Here is an 18705-nt window from a genome sequence, read left to right on the forward strand (position 1 = left end):
GTTTGAAATGCAGCAAGTAAGGAGGGCTGCATTCCTGCATTTAAAGGTGAGGGAACTGAGCTCAGAGGAAGAGAGGACGTGATTAGGTCAGAGTCACACAGCCAGTCACAGAGCCAGGTCTACCTCTCACCTGCATGAGCGCAAAGGCCCTGCTGTTCCATCTCTTGGATATCCCTGGCTCCTTGGGGTCATACTTTAAGAGGGAGTTTGCAAACTAGAACATGTTCAGAGGATATGGCCCCAAACCAGGCTCCAGGAGGGACAGTTGAAGGGACTAGGGATGTTTAGCTTTGATAGAAGATGTCTTAGTGGAATCTGTGGGTCGTCTTCAGATAGGCAGGGAGGATAGGAAGGAGGCATTGTGGCCCTAGATGGGGAGTCGAGAGCAGAGGGCTGTATGGGGCCGGGTTTGACTCAGTTAAAGGAAGATTTCTGCTGATCACTCCTGTTGGAAGAAGACGGGGCTGTCCAGGGAGGTTGGGATTCCCCATCCCTGGAGGCAGCCGAGGGCAGCTGGACCCCCCTGGGTGGATGCCATGGAAGCGAGGAAAGCCACAGGTTGGAATAGGGGCACAAGACTTTTAAAGCTCCCCACCCCCCACCTCTGAGAGATCAGGATTTAGGTGATAGGTAAGATCCTCATTTACTCGAGTTGTCCCCAGGGCGACAGTGGGCACAGTCTGCTCAACGTGTCCCCATGGGGAAATGCCCACCTGTGTGCTCAGGTTGGATTCATTCCCCCCACCCCCAAAGCTTTTTATAATCACATTTCTTTTATGAACACTGACAAATTAAATTGGTCCTACTCTGGTCACTGCTAAAAATCCAAAGGCACTTAGATTCGAATGTACAAACTTTATTATTCTGAAAAGCACAGCAGAGGCGCCTCCGTGTCTTGGCATCGGGTTGGAATAAGAGATATTCCACACTTGTGTCAGGAAAGGAAAGAACAGCTCCTCTGAGCAAGGACTGGATAAGCCGGGGCCCCTTAGAGCACAGTGCCCTTGGGTCGGGACATTGATGTGCAACTTTCTCTGTTAGTTAGACAGGGAGAGAATGTTCATTCTGCCTGTAGCCTAACGTGTTTAGACGAACGAATGTTAGTGGCATCCCAGTGGGCCCAAATGCATGTGTTTCTCTCTCAGCTGCTCACATGTGTGTGCTCTGAAACATATGGGCTCTCCTAGCCTCACTGGAGGCCTTTCAGGAGGCTCATCAGCTGAGATGCTTATTAAAATTCCTTATTCTCTGGTCTCTTCTCTGCAGACCTGATTTAATAGATGGGGTGGGTATCTGTGTAAGCTGGGCCCAGGCGGCTCTGTGACTAGTTGAGCTCGGGAAAACGCCTGGGTCGGGAGGAAGAAACAACCCCTTCGAGCCGAGGTGTTTGTCAGGCCAGATTATGCTAAGATTGGCCCTGTGCTCACACCTGGAACTGACTTGAAAGCACCAGAAGCTGGGAGATAGAAGACTGAAAAGCAAGTTTGGTCCCCCCACCCCCCCAGTCCATGGCCAAGGTTGAGCAGGCAGGGCCCAGTGGCTCCAGCTTCTTGGCCTTTGCTCTATCCTGAGCCTTCAGGAGTCGCTGCCCACCAGGTTCAGCAGGGCGTTCTTGTAGTCACCACTGGTGTCTCCCTGAGGACAGGAGGGACAGGGGAGTCACAAGGGGTATTTGTCAGCTGCGGTTATTACTAGGAGTCGTGCTCCTTGGGGAGAAGCCTGGCACATCTCTGTGCGGTTCCTATGATGCGGGCCCACACTGTGTCACCTGTCTTCTTGTTTGCCATCTCAGGATACTTCTCTGTATTTCCTTTTGATTCTCTTACTAACTACAGGGGAGCTTAATGTAGGAAATGAATCGCAGACACAGCTCTGCTCTGGAGCAAGGAAGGCATTTTGATTGGCTGCCCCAGGGCTCTTCCCCATATTCCATTCAGGACCCCAAAGTGCCCAACCATTCGTTTATTCGTCATGACCCATCATTTACTCAGCACCTACTGCTGCAGATCAGGGAACCGAGGCAGAAAGCAGGGTGGCCAGTGCCACACCTGGAGGCAGGGGGTGCAGTGGGGAGAGCTCGGGCTTTGGGTCCATGCAGAACCTGGACCAAGCTCTGTCACACACTAACCCTGTGGCTGGGACGAGTCCTGTCACCACCCTGAGACTCCTTCTCGTCTATCAAATGATGTTCATGCTGATCTGAGCCTTGCTGAGATGTGGTGAGGCATAAATAGCAGGAGAAGCGTGGGCTTGCCTGCACAGCAGCTGGCTCACGAAGGGGTCAGGCAGTGTCTGTGTCCCAATAGGATTGACCCCACATGGCCAAGGGCTGAACCCCATTTCCGCGGTCTACCAGGCCCCCTTAGCTATTAGGCAGGTCCTGGTAGGTCTGGCTAGTCCAGGATCTACACACAGAGCCAGGGGAAACAGAGGAGGGCATATCACCCAACTCCTTTTTTATGTACTTGGGGAGAATGGGAGCAAGAGGACACCGTTCATTAAGGCCACTTGGTAAGTGATAGCACTGGCTAGTTCCACTGTCCTATGCGCTGTAGCAGTTACGCCTCATGGGAATCACCTGGTCCTTAGCTTGTAGTCTAATTTGCCTGTACAATCATTTGGGCCTGAAATCTCCTGGTAGATTTTTTTTTTTTTTAAGATTTTATTTATTTGACAGAGAGACAGAGCTAGAGAGCACAAGCGGAGGGAATGGCAGCGGGAGAGGGAGAAGCAGGCTCTGCACTGAGCAGGTAGCCTGATGTGGGGCTTGATCCCAGGTCCCTGGGATCATGACCTGAGCCGAAGGCAGATGCTTAACCATCTGAGCCACCCAGGCACCCCTCTCCTGGTAGATTTTTAACCACATTTTAAATTCCATTCCTTCCTTCCTTCTTTTCTTTCTTTCTTTCTTTCTTTCTTTCTTTCTTTCTTTCTTTCTTTCTTTCTTTCTTTCTTTCTTTCTTTTCTTTCTTTCTTCTTTCTTTCTTTCTTTCTTCAACACAATGTTTATAATAAGGTATTTTTGTTTTTGTGTTGTTTTGTGTTTTTTAGAAAACTGTATTCATTTTGTCTATCTTTTTAAATGCATGGGTCTAAAGTTATGCATGGGTTTTTTATAAATTTTCCTATTAATTTCTATGCAGGAGTTTTTAATGCTGGTATCACTGTTGGAAATCATGTTTGCTTTGATGACATCTACAGAGAGTGGTCTATACTAAAAAAATATTTGGCCACCTGAGTCACAATTCCAACTCAATTTTCTTAAACAAAAATCGTAGGCAAAACCTAAAGAGGGTGGGCTTCTTGTATGTCTAGACAGGGCACTCTTTTATTGATTATATTGATCATGTGCTAATTAACCTGCTAAGCCTTTCTCCATCGTGAAGTCTACACCCTGGATGGGTCAAAGTGATCCTTTTTACTCAGTGTGGTTGTTCCTCTCAAGTCTGACTCTGGCTCAATCTAACCGTGATGGTGAGAAGGTAGAGGAATCTCCCTGATGCCACAGAAACTATGGATGGGAGAAAAAATTCCTAACACTCAGCTGGGGTTGGATGTTGGCAAAGCCATCAACAGCCTGGGCTGGTCTGCGGGTAGCCCTCCTGTCTTTTGACAAGACTGGCTGGAAAGCCAAAAACAAAGCGAAGAATAATTCCACCATCCCTCAGTGTCCTCTTGCTCCCATTATCCCCAAGCACATAAAAAAGGAGTTGGGTGATATGTCCTCCTCTGTTTCCCCTGGCTCTGTGTGTGGATCCCGGACCAGCCAGACCTACCAGGACCTGCCTAATAGCTACCCATTGCCCCTTTCTGAAACATCTTAAAATAGAAATGTCTTTTTAACATATTGTGAGCTATGTGTGTCTTGGAAAGTGTGGCTGACAACAGACATCTGTAGAGTAACTAGAGACTTGTCTTAACTAGAGCCAATGAAGACTTGGGATTTACTTCTCGAGGTTTGACTTCTCTTGATGAAATGGTCAAGGCCTCATTTGCATTAATTTCTAGAAGAACTATTACTCTCACCATAACGGCAGTGCGATGGTGTGATGGTACATTTTCTCAGCTCCAGAATGTTCACTGACTGGCATCTGGGTAGGTAACCCACTGGAGCCCGTCTGATTTATCTCCTTAAAATCATGCTGCTAGGACTACTTCAATCTGGATTTTGAAGGCAGCTGCCTGATTCCTACTGAACTCTTTACCGTCCTTGACATTCAGATATGGTCTCCTCAGCAAAGTTGGTTGTGTCATTTCCAAAGGGGCAACCATAACTCAAATGCAAAGCCAACTCTGGGCGCCAAGTCCAGGGCCTCCATGGTCTGGTCTCTGTGCGCCTGCCCAAGCCCCCTTTGGGCCCTAGCCACACTGACCCCCTTGCTGATCTCTATACACACTGTATGGCCACGAATGCATGGGTGTGACCCCCACCGGGAAGGGATGGACACATGTGACGTAGGACTCTGGTCCCAGCATCCAGGTCTCCAAGTAATGCCTCTGCTTCAAACTGGGGGTAGATCTGGGAACCCCTGACTTACCACGATCATGCTGCTGAGGGTCTTGCCGTACATCTTTGTGAACTGACACTTGATAAGATTTAAGTCAATCTCACTCCTCGAAACGATGTTTCTTATCAGGGTCCCATCGCAAGTCCCTGCTCCCTGGACAAGACACAGCAATCAACAGTCACTGCCCACCTCTGTGATGATGGACAAATCTGTGCTCTGGGGCCAGGGGGCTTTCAGAGGGGGCCGGAGATGTGGGAATGAGCCTCTGCTTCAGGGGGCGAAGCACTGGGAGGGGAGCTGTAGTGACTCAGGGTTTCTGTTCCCTTCATCTCTTCTCCCTCATTGCCCACATGTCTGTCTTTATTGGGAGCTAAATGCCCCAAAGTGCTGTGTGTGTTTGGTTTGCCACATCAGATTCTAGACACAGAACACTCGCTGCTCTAGGAGTAAGCCTTCTTCCTAGAGGAACAACGTCAGGAAATTCAGCTTACTTGGCCAATTCTCAAGCAGGACCTTCTGCCTACTTTGATCTTTGACTAGTCTCCTGTTGGATGGCGCCAATGGCCAAGGGCACCCCATGCCCTCTCTCACTTCCTGGCCAGAGAACTTGGGGTTCTAAGCTCCAGTGGTGTCAGCACACAGAAGGTGGGCACTGACTTCAGGCTCAGGGAATCCCTCTGATTCTCTTCCAGTTTCTGGCTTCCAGGTGCCAGAAACTCCACCCAGTACAAATGGCTGGGACGTCTGTTTGAATGCCCAGCACAGCCTCTTGGACAAAGATAAAGCCAGCTTGGCATCCCTGGCAGGCACATGGAAGTTGAGTGCCACGTGTAGCCATCTCCGTCTGAACGTCCATTCCAAGGGCACCTTGACTTTCTGTGCTCGCTCAAGGAGGTCACGTGGTGGGATCAAAAGGACAGCTGGCCTGGCTTGGGTTCAAATGGAGGCTCAGCCAGTCCTCAGCTGGGTGACCTTGACCACAAGCCTTTGCTTCACCATCTCTAGGGTGGGAGTTACGACACGGGTCTCACAGGATTGTTGTAAGAGGTCGGTGCGATGCACACCTGAGAAAAAACCTGCTCCAATCCAGCCCCCAGGAGCTGTGGCTTCCCTTCCCCAGACTCATTTTACCCCTGGGGAGCTCTAGGATTCTGTTCACAAGAATTAGAGAAGACACAAGGGTCAGAGGCAGTGGTGGCTCCGAGCGCCTGGGTTTGGCAGCTGGTGCTGAGGAGGGCTGAGAACAGGGGGCACCGAACAGAAGAGTTACCTTCAAGGCGTAGTAAAGTCGCTCTGCGAAGTAGCTGTGCAGGTTCCGGGTGCATTTCACTGGCAACAGGAAAGCTCTGTTAACACTAGATGTTGTAGATGGCATTGTGTACATGTGTATTGATGTCTTGCCTTGGATCTTAAGCATGAGCATTATGCAGTTCTTGGCCTATTTATTTATGTGTTGCCTAGTTCCAAAACGAGAGGCTTGGCGTTGGGTGGGGTGGGACAGGGAAGGAAGCCTGGGGCACTGGGCACAGGTCCGAAGGCACAAAGTGGGCAGGCAGAGGGTGAGGAGTAAATGCGAGGCTGGCCCCTCTGAGCATGGCTCCGTCTAGCGCAGCCCTGGGCTCTTACACCCCAGAGCCAGCCTTGCCAGGAATCCAGCCACTCAGCTCCACAGAGGAGCCATAGTCATGGTGACCACTGGCCTCGGGGTGTCCACTTTACTCCTCACTTCTCAGGAAGGTCCCTGCATTTGAATTTCCACGTGACAATGGGGTCCAGCCCTGGAGCACTAGGGCACCCAGGGACATCTGGCCCAGAGGGTGGGCCCCTGTTTGCTTTCATGGATGCTGCTTCAGAGATTTTGCATCTGGGTCGGGGAGCTTGGCACTTTAGCTCAGGGCAGCAGAAGGAGCGTGGGCTTTGCGTGAAGGAGGCAGGTGTTTGACTCTCCCCTGATAGCATGGTGTGACTTCATTCTTTGACCTTCCTGCTTTGCACTGTCCTTGTCTACGGGGTGAAGGGTGGGAGTCTTCAAGGAGAAGTGAATAGGAAATGCCCGGTACAGGAGGCACTGCGCACCTTTGCTTTTCCCTGCCTGAAGATTTATTCAGGAGGTTGTTCAAACTCAATGCAGGGGCTGATTTGCTGAGATTGGAGCAGGGGGCATGCTGAGCTGCTCCAACATAGACTGGTCTTTATCACAGCAGTCACAGCCTGCTGGGGACGGTCAGATGTCCCAGTCCACTCCGAAAGCCCTGGACACGTGGAGTTCCCCTGGCTGCCCAGCACAGAATGGGGACAGCCTGGTGTGGAGGTGAGTGCCCTAGCCCTAGGGCCCTGACCTTGGCTCCATCATGGGAAGGAGGAGAGGAAAAGTCCCTCTGCCCCTGGGCCTCAGCTCCTCACTGCACAATGACTCTCCTCACTGTGACCTCAGTTCTGCACCCCAAGATGTGGTCTGGAACAGGTCCTCCTAGGTCGACCTGACGTTGTGCTTGAGGGAAGGTTCTCAGTGCTCCCCAGCGTCAGACCATCAATCACTGAGTTTGGATTCCAACTATACATCATTTCTTCAGTGAGCAACTGAGAGAGACCAGGCCTCTGGCTAAGGTCAAGACAGGAGACTTTCTTTAGGGCTTTATAATCAGAACCAGAATGTTCCCTGTGTGGCTGCTATGGATGAGCACAGGCCCTGGGTCAGGCATAATCCTGCAAATGTGCACACACACTCACCTACTCACATATTCTCACATGCGCCATGCTCACACTCATGCTCGCATACTCACACAGCGCAGGGATTATGGGGGGCAGGGCGCGGCATATGGAAGACACGAGGGTAGGATAGTCCCGGTGTCCTGGGCTGAAGGGTACGTGTGTGCGTGGCCTGGAGGGGGAGGGGTCCCTTGACGGCGGACGTAGGGACCCAGTCACTTGCTATTGCCACCCCAGGGAACTGCCCCCTTGCCGGGCCCCGTGGCTGCGGACACCTGTGTGTCTGAGCACCAAGCCCCATCTCTTACCCACTGTGAGCATGGCCTCCTCTAGGGAGCCGTGGGTCTCGCTCTTGATGCTATCCTCAATGCTCTTGCTGGCGATTTTCTCATATTCCTCAAACACTGTAGAGAGACGTCTTCTCTTAAGGGATATGTAGATCTCAGTGTGATGCCCCCAGTGTCTCAGATCTGAGACTGCACATCAGTGTGTACCCCCTGACCTCCACTTGGTTGCCAGGGAAAAGGTCCAAGTCTCCCTGGCTCTCTTCCCAGCATCATGACCAGGCAAGGATGCACACTGGATGGCCCGTGTGAAGGACCGTGCCTCCTCCCTCCCCGGTACCTCTCATCAGGTGCGTGGCACTGCGTGTGCACAGGATGGTGATGAATTTCATCTCGTCGGTCCCGTGAATCTTCTCGCCTGCTGCGTACAGATCCTAGCATTGGGGCAGCCGCAAGAAGCCAGTGAAGGAGAGCAAGGAGGTGAGGGTCAGCCCCCTTCCACCCACCAGGTCAGCATTCTCCTCTCTTGCTATCCCTGAGAGGTTAAATCCCTTCTGGATACTGGGCCAGGTGCTGCTCTGGGAACTCCCCTGCCTCCCCTGGGACTTTGCTCTGCCTCTGGACATCTCCAAGTACTCTGCCAGCAGACCGAACTATAGTGATCTGAAGAGTCCCATCTGGTCCCCAGGCTTGTGGGCTGTTCCTGCTAGGACAGAGCTTCAGTGGACCCCTCCCAAGTCACTCCCCTTCCTGTTCCTGAGTCTCCCCAACACTTTCACTTTCCTTCTGCAACACCAGAGGGGAAAGGTCTGCAGAAAGCTGATCTGGGTCTCAGCCAAGCCTAGTGTCAAAGAAAACCCGCATGGACAGAGGGGCTGGGTGAGGCTTCCAGGCATTAGCCCCCAGAGGATGGGGCAGGTGGCCCACAGGGCGGAAGCTGTCAAGGGTGTATGTACGTAGCCTCACCTGTGCATCTTGGACGGCCTGTCCTGGGTCCACAAAGCCACTCACATCATCCCTGCTGCCCTAGGAGCAGAAGGGGTGGCTGTGTGAGACAGGCTGTCCCAGCAGAACATCTGGGGCAGCAGGGAGAGCCGGGCAGGAGGGCAGGCAGGGCTCGACCACTTTTTGGCCATGGGGATGTTAGCAGGCTAATTACCCTCTCCAGGGCCCGATTCTGTCATCTATCAAATGAGAGTAGTAAGGGTGGCCTCGTAGGGAGCTGGGGGATTCAGTGAGCTAAGGTAAGCGGAGTGCCAGGCATGGGGTGTGGTGTGTAGGACCTTCTAAGTGACAGGGCACTCTCCTCCCGATTCTGGGGGGCCCCCATGTGGCCGTGTCAGGGACGCGCGGGTGTGAGAATCCTCCAGCCACGCTGAGAGGTATCCAAGAAGCCCAGGCCACTGGGGCTCTACCCAGGCCCTGACCCCTCTCCACCCCAACAGCTCTCCCCAAGAACTGCTCCCTGGAGCCCAGATGTTCAGGTCCCTCAGGCAAGGGGCTCCCAGGAGCCTGGGCTCTACTACCTGCAGGAGGCACACCAGGATCCTCTCCAGATAGCCGCTGGTGTCTGCTTGGATGTCTTCTTCCAGGCTGGACCCATAGTCTGCAGGGGAAACAGGACCATGAGGCACAGATCCACTTTCCTCCTCCCAGCCCTGTTTTTCCCACACTGCTCCCAGTTAAAGGCGTCTGGTAAGGACTAGTCAGTGGAGTGGACGCACTGCCCAGGTGTCTGAATGGCAGAGGCCCCACCACCTGGCGGTCATTCAGAATGAGGAAGCAACACAGACTGCCAATCTGGCTCCAAGTGCAGGGATAGGTCAGGCCAGAGAGCCCCGCCGGGGGCTGCCTACCGAGCTCTGCTTCATCTGTGGTTTGGCAAAGCCAGAACCTTCAGGCAGATTGTCTGCCAGGCAGACCACATGGTGGCCAGGCTGGCCTCTGCTTGCCTTGCATCCCGTAGGCTCCATGATAGCTGGCCTGTGGTCCACAGCCCCCACTGCAACAGGGCCCTGCACGGTCCCCAGGGTCAGTGTGTGCCTGGCCAGGAAGGAGCCAGACCCATCCAGTACTGACACAGCCCGGGACCCACAGTGCTGCCAGGCCCTCGAGGGGCAGAGAGTTTAAGGATACATGTCGCTTTCCCCAGCAGCCCGTGGGCTTCAGGGAGCTTAGAGACCATCAGGCACAGGACTGGGCACACAGTAGGTCCTCAGCACCCATATGTAGAAAGGCCCAGAAAGGGTCTTTTTTAGTGAGGCCCAGTGCACTGCTTGTCCCTCATCCCCTACCAGTCTGCCAAAGCTTGTGGCCATTCCCAAGAGAGCCTTTATGTCTAGGCCCTGCACCCCCCTTACCCTCCTCGTATGCCTTCATTATCTCCTGCAGCTGGATCTTGGTCCGAGAAGCCAGGATTTCAATGATGACACCCTCTTCGGTCCCCAAGCCCTATAGACAAAAACCTCTGTCTGCTGGAGAGCTCTGCCTGGGCTCTTCTGTCAAGAGGCAAGAGGAAGAGCCTCCGGAAGACCCGGTCAGTACCCGCCCCCTCCGATGGGGGCCTCTGCTGGGGGGTGTTACTGGGGGAAATCGCCCGTGTTTGTCTCCAGGGGCTGATCCTGTGGGCAGGTGAGGCCATGGCAGAGTTCTGTCTCAACTCTGCCCTCTGTGCTGGGTGGTCTCAAGCACGTCACTCCACTTTGCTGAGCCTAGGGGCCCTCGTCAGTCCTTGGGGCCAGCCCACCCCAAAGGTGGATTAGAGGGAACAGATGGGAAATGCCGGGCATGCACACCCAGTGAGTGTCCTTTCAATGGAGATAATTAGAGTTGCTGGACCCTGACTCCCTCCTCATTCTCTGCGAGTGCTCAACAAGTGGTGGGGGTCATAGGAGATCCGAGGGACTGGACAGAGATTGCAGATGTCGTTCTGTCGTTCCTGCACACCTGGTCTGGCGCTGTCCTGAGAAGTGCTGATTCTGGCTTCCTCGTGGCCGAATGAGGGCTGAAGGCGGCCCGCCTGGTCAGCACGTTGCAGGGTCCCCGGGCTGGGCCTTCCAGAGGGTGGCTCAAGGGGAGCTCAGAGGTCCCAGTGCCAGGCTCTCTTGAGGAAGGCATCCCCAGCAGTGACCCCACCCAATCCTCCCCTACCCCACCTGCTTAGTTACCTTCATGGCATCGTGCAGCTCCTTGGCTTCATATCTATATGGTGGGTACATGAGGGCCACGATGAGCCTCTCGAACTTGCCACTCAGCTCCGACTGCAAGGTCTCAGTGAGATCCTAATGCAAGAAGGAAAGGCAATGATCTGGACATTGTGCTCCCCTGAGTGCAGGCAGCTGGGCAGCAACCGGTCCTGGAGGCTCAGGCGGAACTCCTGTGGGCTCTACCATGAGCTGATGCTGGAGTTTCTCGGGCCAGCAACATAGCCTCTCTGAGCATCATTACCCTTACCTATGAAATGGAGACAGTGATACTCCTGCGTTATACCATTTCTTAGGGGACTGGTGCAGAGATGTGTGTGGCTCGACTCCACTCTCAAGGCGATGCTGGGCACAGTATAAGCCCGGAATACATGTTTGTCGTTGCTCACCATCAAATCCTGTCATAGCCCGTGGCACTCAATAAATGCAGGAATGAATTAAGGAATCTATCTCATGCGTGCCTCCTTCTAAGGGCCCTGGTCTCCACAAGAAGCCACAAGGCCACACCCTGCTGATCTGCACAGCACAGCAAAGGACCAAGGGCCTTGTCAGACCTGGATTTAAATCCCAACCTTGTTGCTTACAGGCTATGGGATCTTGGGCACTTACTCTTAGAGCTTACTCTTAGAACATCAATTTCCCCTAATGCTGAATGTAAAGAATAATGCACAGGTGTGAAGATTGAGAGAAAGAAATTAAAAAAAAAAAAAGAAAAGAAAAGAAAAGCGCACATTGGCACCCCCTGGAATGTTTGGGTTTCCTCATTCACCCTCCTGCGTTAAATCTCCAAACTAAAGACACGCGGTGACAGAGGCTTCTGGCAGCCACGGCTATGTGTGCCTTTGTTCCTGTGTTTAGGTTGTACCCCCAATGCCTGGCTCTATCCCGGGGTGGTGGAGGGAGGGAAGAGAGAAAAGGGTCCAGCGTGTGTGCTCCATGCCTCTGGAGCTCCCTTGAGGCAGAGGGAGCAGGCCCAGACACAGAAGCTCTGCCATGAAGAGAGCGTTCCACGCCACAGGATGGAACAGAGCCTGGCTGGCACCTCTGCCCGTGGGGGAAAAGAGCATCCCAGGCTCTGGGAACAGGGTGAGCAAAGCGCAGAGGCAGGGACGCAGCTCGAGGATGGGGCCATGGAGCCAAGGTAAAGGAGCTTGGTGAGAGAGACAGGGGCGGAGAGGTGGAGTGGACCGCAGAAGGCCTGCCGCTAAGCCAGGGCTGTGGGGAGCCCTAAGTAATGTAACCAGATAAAACACAGGATGGCTTGAGAAATTTTAACTTCAGATAAACAGTTAAGAATATTTTTAGTATCAGTATGCCCTATATGCCCCACGCTTTTAGAAGTTGGCCTCTAGACAAGGGCCTTGTCCAGAACGAAGCTGCCTCCCGGGCTGTCTCTGGCCGCAGCAGTGCCCCTAGCCCCCCAAGGAAAGCCTCCTGTCCCCCTTTTACCTTGCCAAATTGCGCCTTGAAGGACTTGGCGATTTGCTGCCGCTGGGCGTTGCTTCTCTTCGTGAGCACATCGATGATGGCCTGCTCGTTGGTCCCTACAGGGGTGCACAGTGTGAGCACTCCCACTGTCCCCTAAGGGGGCTGAGGAGGAGGGAGGGCAGCTGCTTGGTGGCCAGGCAGTAAGGTGCTGCCCAAGGCCAGGCTCAGAAGGGTAGAATCTGAGGACCCTCTGATCATCTGATCTGCTCCGGACATCCCCCGGGGCCTTTGGTCCTCTCTCGTGCTGGTGGCAGTGGTGGCTGGTCAGGACCGAGGGCCCAGAAAACTGGATCTGAGTCCTGGCCCAGCAGCCTCATCGCCCAGAGCATCTGCTCTCTCCTTTGGGAAGTGGAGGTAACAGCAGTGATCTCACAGGAAGTAGAGGTCATGAACATGCTGCCAAGGTTCATCTAGAAAGGATGGCAAGCCCTGGCTGGCCTCAGGAATGTGCCTCCTGGAGACCGGAAGGAGGCTGCCTGTGCCCAGCCCAAGCAGAGCCGGGAAGCCCAGTTTAGCCCCGCAGAACTCCCAAACTCATCCCATCCAGAATTCACAGTGACACACAGGTCCAGAGTTCCTGAGGCCATTCTGTGAGTACGAAAGCTCGGACAAGTGGGGTAAAGTTGCCTACATAAGGGTGCACGGGCACGCACAGCTGATGGCGTCCCCTTCTCACCCCTATGACTCAGGGAGGCACAGCCACCCTCCCTCTTCTCCAGCCGTTGGTGGGGAGGTGTAGACCAGTACTGGGGTGGGGGCTCCCGCGTGGGCTGGGAGTCCGTCTCGGGAGCATGGTGTCCCCTGGCTGCCCCCCTCCAGAGCTGTGAGGCTCGCGGTCTTGAGCAGAGCGGACAGACCCCAGAGAGGCCCAGTGCTCCGGAGGAAGGTCTGCAGACATCCACTTACCGATCCCCTTCATGGCTTTGTAGAGGGTCTCTGCGTCGGGGTCCGGATTAAAGTGGGGGCTGCCCTTCACCGTAACCCCCTCCTGTTCTATCTGCAAAAGAACGCAGGCTTGTTCAAAGTGAGAATGCTGGGGGTGGGGGCACAGGGGGCAGACCAGGTCACCAGCCCATCGTGTGGCCTGTCCTGCAGAGTGAGCACCAGCTCAGCCCCTGCAGGCCAGCGGCTGAGGCTCGTGTCCCTCCTGCCCCTGCTTGGCATGGCTCTCCCTGACCGTCCACCTTGGATGAAGCGAGGCCCGAGGGGGTCTGCAGCTTCTGGATGTGACAGTTACCAACAGATATGTGTTGAGGAAGGGGCACCTTGGTCCACTTGGCACCAAGTTGCCATATGGCTCTCTCACATCGGGGCTGTGGAAGCCTGGGGGTGGGGGTGGAGGCCCCATGTGCCCATTAGCTGCCTCGGCTAAGGGGAGGCCTGTCCTGTCAGCTCGGCCCTCAAGGAGGAAGGAGGTGCCTCTTGAGGAGGGTGAGGCAGGGCCAAGCTGGTGAGCATCCAGGGCCATCCTGGGAGAGGAATCTCAGCCTTCAGCACCAGCGCCGGTCCTGCGGAGTTGGGGTTTGCCGACTCTGGAAAGTGGCTGACACTGTGGCCACTTTCAGAGCCACCACCCAGCCTTTGGCGTCAGGAGGAGCGAAGAAGCGGGAGGAAGTCCTAGGAGGGGGAGCTGGCCCGAGAGAGGACCTGCAGTGGTTTTATTGGGGTGACAGGCACAATAATGAGCACGGCTGTGCTCTCCTGGCCACCTGGTGGTCTTCAGAAGGGGCCTGCAGTTTTCCCTGCCTCAGCTTTCTTGCCAGCCCTGTTCTTGGATCTTTTGTGATGAGACTTCGGAGGCTGGGGGGAGGTTTACCTGGAGTAACAGGAGCTTAGGAGGAGGAGCGGTGGGGGCACCGCAGGGTGTGAGTGCAGGGGGTACAAAGGAACATGAAGGGCAGTATGTCCTCTAGGAGGTAGCTTTCTTGGGGTTTGGCAGGCTGCATCAATTCTCCTGGGGGTCTGTGGCTCAGGCTAGCCATTCAGAGGAGTCAGCTGTGTAGGGAAGCTACCATTAAGTGAGGGTACCCTGAGAGACCATAGCCTGCCTGGCCTGGCTGTGAGGGGTTGCTGGTTCCCCTCTGGGCTCTGTGGGACTACTATTCACCTCCACAGAATGGCTCTTTGATTCATAGGCTGGCACCAGCCAGAACCACAGAAGCCACAAAACCTCTCCTGCCCCTGCCTCCGCCCTGGGGTGTGGGCTCTGGATCAGGCCAAGCCTCTCCCAGCTAGTGTCATCTGAGGGCAAGCAGCAGGCCCTGCCCACCCCCACCCCCCGAGCTCCCTCCAACACCATCGACAGGCAGTGCCGTCAGTGGGAAAGAACCACCTACCCCCAAAGCACAAGGACAATAAGCGAGTAAGGACAGGCTTCATGGAGCTGAGTGTACTGCTTTGAGAGTGTGCAACAAGTTTGGGAAGAGAGGCATGGTTTGAGCTCAAGCTGCCTTCTTTCTGAGAAGTCACAAGAATGTAGAGACCCAGGGCACCCGGCTGAGCATCCTGATAGCCTAGGGCCTTTGCAAGTCCACAGGCTCATGGAGGACAGAAGGTTAGGTTTAGAAAGAACTGCATGATGCTCTGAAAATTGTGGAATAAACACGATAACCAAAATACTTGGGCCCTTGACCTGAGCCAAGTCTCTCTAATCCAGGGTTTGTCTGAGGGCTCTTTAGACTTGTTCCTTGTAGAATTTCTCAGATGAAAACAGATGATCTTTCTTAAGTATGTGTTTTTGGGAGAGGGATAGTAGAGGAGTGGAGGGAGACTGAAGATAGGCATTGATTTTGAAGAAGACTCAGAGATTCCTCAATGGAAAGGAGTTTAGTCCCATTGTGTTTGGTGTCCCATGCACCTATTCACCTACTTCTTCTGTCTGCCCTAATCCACTCATCTGCTTTCCCACCTACCTACCCACCAACCCACTCATTCACTCATCTATTCATCCATTCTCCACCCAGACACTCAATGGCCACATCCACTTTTCCATCTATCCATCCATTTATTCATTCATTTTATCACCATGTCCCTCCTTCTATCCATCCATACATCCATCTAACTACCCTTCCATCCATCCATTTAATCACTATATCTATCTATCCATCCATCCACGCATCCTTCAAGCGCCGATTAGATCCTGAAAATACCTGGCCGATTACCATCTGTGGGGCTATCTATAGATAGGGATATTGCTTTTGAGTAAGAGGTGAAAAGTTTTTCTATTTCCTTTGCTTGAATTTCAAACGAAATTTTCTTATTTCATTTTTTAGCACCTTGTTTCTCAGCAAGAAGTGTTAGAAATAATTCTTTGTGCAAATTCCCTCCAAAGAGCCTGTGTGGTCCCAGAGGTGGCCCAGTTGCGTGCACGCATACACAGTGTCCTTTGTTTGGGGAGTCTGAGCTGCTCTTACTACCCTTAGCCATTTGAGTAGCTCCTTTGTGCCAGGCCTCTGTATTAGAGGCTTCAGGGACCAGAAGTGTAATGCTCACACTCCTTGACTTCTCCAAACCATGAATGCCTCATTTTACAGGCAAGGGAGCTGGGCTCAGAAGGCTTGTCAAGGCGACATGGCTAGTAAGTTGGGGGCGCTAGCTCTTGACCCACAGCCTGACTCAGAAGCTGAGCTCTCTCTACTTCCCCCCACTCTATTGATGACTCAACCTTTTCGGGACAGTGAACTTTCCTGGAACTCTGCACTGAAGGAAGCCTTGCCCACAGGAAAGCAGGTGGTCCGGCAGTGTGAGCTCTGGGGACCACCCGCGAGGGGCTCTCTCGCTGCCCCCCCAAGCCGCCACGAGGCGCTGTGCAGCAGGGACCGGCCAGACCACAGGACTGAGTGACTAGGAGCAGCCCGTTCAGCAGGTCCGGGGTCGGCTCCGTGGGGAATGGTTGTCAACCCGCTCCCTGAGGGGTTGTGATTTTGAGGCGCTGAGGAGCCTCAGCCTCTCTTCCCACTCCATGGTTTTAGGGGATAGAAAGTACAATTATCTGGAATCAGACCCCTGAATATCAGCAGGGAGGGGTAGGGCTCCAGATCTTCCTATCTGAAAGGCCCCACTGTTAGAGAATCTACCCGGGCCCCGTGCCCGGAGCGGGCTTGTCCAGACAGGAACATTTGCACTGAGAAGGTGACTCAGTCTTGCCTGTGACTCTGTCGGTAAGAGCTCTGTTCTGGGGAGACCACACCTTTGCCTCCCCCCGTCACGAGGCTGCCCTGGGGAACCCGGGAGACAGACCTTCATTTCTGTAAGAGAGGCACAGAGGGGGCCCCTCTAGCTGATCTTTCACACCCTCGCACCACCCCTCCCCACCCCCCCGCCACCAGTCCTGGTCCTGGCCCAACTGGGGGCCCAGAGGACATCTGGTCCTGAGCCAGTCACAGGCGGGCCCTGCCTGTGATCTTACTGCCCCAAGCCTGCTCTCCCATGGGCTGTGGCCCACAGTTCGGGCTCTGGAATTGGGCTGCTCAGATTCTAACCCAGACCCTAACGCTTGCTAGTGTGGCAACCTTGGGCATCTGCTGAGCCTCCTTGTGCCTCTTTAGCACAAGATGGCCTCCGACTCAAACCCAGATGAAACACTCCCAAGAATCTGTTCATTCAGCGGGGAGGTGGGAGACTGGGGGACAGGCTGTGCTGTCTTCCCCATCTCAGTCCTCCATCACTCTATAAAGCATAGATTTCAGACACTTGAGACCCCTGTAGGCCAGGTCCTCTTGCCCTCTCTCCTCAATCTTGACAAATAAACACCATGGATTCCTGGAGGACTGCCTGCCCTCCCGTGCCCTAAGGTGTGGGCATTGATGAAGCCTCCAACATCAGCCGATTTGATCATGTTGCTCACCAGCTCAAAGACCTTCAATGGCTCCCCATTGCTCTTGAGGTAAAACCCAAGCCCCTTAGCCTGCCATGCGAGGTTTTTAGGACCTGCCCTGCCTGCTTCTCTAGGTCTATCTCCCCCCATTCCTCTGCCCTTCCACCCATGGCCCTAAAGCCATGAGGAACTACTCTCCGAAGCCAAGCTTCCCACCCTTCTGGGCCTTTGCACATACTGTTCCCTCTGCAAGGAATTACCTGCCTGATTCTCGTCAAACACACGCATGTGCACACATACCACACACATGCACATCTCGCTCAAACGTGATACCCTCTAGCTTCGAGCAGCCTAACGCCTCCCTGCAGTGGCTCTTCCTCTGGGCTCCCCCAGCCCCTCAGCTTCCCTCAGTGCATTTCAAGGTTCCTTTATCTGGGGGTGCCTGGGTGGCTCAGTTGGTTAAGTGTCTGTGTTTGGCTCAGGTCATGATCTCCAGGTCCTGGGATGGAGCCCCATGTTGGGCTCCCTGCACAGCAGGGGAGTCTGCTTCTCCCTCTCCCTCTGCCCCTCCCCCTGCTTGTGCTCTCTCTGTCTCTCTTTCTCTCAAATGAATAAATAAAAAAATCTTAAAAAGAAAAAAAAAGTTTCCTTTATCTGTCTGTCCTAGCCATGAGCATCTCTAGGGCTGGGGCGGTTTCTTCTCTCTTGCCTCCTCAGTGGGCAGCCTGGTGCTTGGCCGGCCGACAGCGTGACTGTTGATTGAGCAAGACCTCTCTCCACCAACACCCTGCAGGAACCCTACCCTCTGCCACTGCTTGCTCCCCACTTACCCAGGCTTTCCACCAGGCCATTTTGTTCTCCTCCTGATCGCCTTTCCCCAGGGAGATGAAGATCTACCGGTCAGCCTTCCCTCTACTCTGAGATTCCACAGGACTGGCTCCCACACGCCAGGTCCTTGGGGTTGGATGTTGGGTGTGGTGGCAAAAGCGGGGGCCCCAAGCCCCACCCAGCGCCGCCTCTGGCCCCACCCCTTCCCCTCTGGGTTCCGCCTGGCTCTGGGTCCCTCCTGGGGCTCCCTGGCCGCACCCAGGCACTGCCCGGAGCCTGCTTGTGGAATTCCGCCACTCACTGCCAAACATCTGGGCTGTCGCTGTTATGTAGACTGGAAATTCTGAGTCCCAAACTTTGACGGCCTCACTTAGTAAATGCGGCTGGAGTTTCAGACCATCTTTGCTGGACCTGATCTATAGAAAAAAAAGGAAGGACAGCAAGTTTCCCTTTCTTTTATTGTGCAGGTTCTACACCACTAACCATGCAGTGGGGAGCTCGGCAAAGGACATAAGTACGAGCAGCTTCCCTTTATTGGGGTGTCTCTTAAGTCTGGAAGCTTCTTTAATCACTGTGTGCCTTCTGTCCCCTTTATTCTTTGCCTCAACCCTAAGAAGCAAGTGTGAGTTCCGTGGACTGCAGGAAGAAACAGGCTCCAGTGCTCAGATACTTTGCACAAGCCCCATTGCTCGTGAGAAACAGAGTTGTCACCCACCAGCTCTCTCTGACCCGCTGTGGGCCTGCTCTGTGCGGGGTCCCGCAGGACGTCACGGCTGCCAGCCGAGGGAGGGAGCCAGCTCCCCAGGGAAGAGGTTAATTTTTTCCTGTCTGCAGTTTGCCCTCCCTGGGTCCCCTGACTAGAATATTCT

The 18705-nt window shown here is 54.1% G+C and overlaps 1 protein-coding gene across 1 annotated transcript; it reads right to left on the reverse strand.

Annotated features, from left to right (window-relative positions):
- Positions 1–840: 840 nt before the first annotated feature.
- LOC123845500 (annexin A8) lies at positions 841–17994 on the reverse strand. Its single transcript, XM_045876249.3, has 12 exons — positions 17839–17994; positions 13099–13189; positions 12154–12248; positions 10669–10782; positions 9862–9952; positions 9028–9107; positions 8468–8527; positions 7842–7935; positions 7526–7621; positions 5779–5837; positions 4539–4661; positions 841–1635 (listed from the first exon to the last, which is right to left on the reverse strand). The coding sequence occupies exons 1-12, from the start codon at positions 17857–17859 to the stop codon at positions 1576–1578; spliced, it is 984 nt and encodes a 327-aa protein (XP_045732205.1). The 5' UTR covers positions 17860–17994; the 3' UTR covers positions 841–1575.
- Positions 17995–18705: the final 711 nt, after the last annotated feature.

This window comes from Mirounga angustirostris, unplaced genomic scaffold (assembly GCF_029215605.1).
Source record: "Mirounga angustirostris isolate CCGP_5_RB_7025 unplaced genomic scaffold, mMirAng1.0.hap1 SCAF_6, whole genome shotgun sequence".
NCBI classification, from domain to species: Eukaryota; Metazoa; Chordata; class Mammalia; order Carnivora; family Phocidae; genus Mirounga; species Mirounga angustirostris.

What these genes read in the sequence shown, in the direction of transcription:
- LOC123845500 (XM_045876249.3), bottom strand. Translation starts at nt 17,859, where the DNA reads ATGGCCTGGTGGAAAGCCTGG. An exon ending in TGCCACGCACCTGATGAGAG is followed by an intron (nt 7,622 to 7,841) that starts GTACCGGGGAGG and finishes GTCTCTCTACAG; the next exon opens with TGTTTGAGGAATATGAGAAA. An exon ending in CCCTCAGCAGCATGATCGTG is followed by an intron (nt 1,636 to 4,538) that starts GTAAGTCAGGGG and finishes TCCTGTCCTCAG; the next exon opens with GGAGACACCAGTGGTGACTA.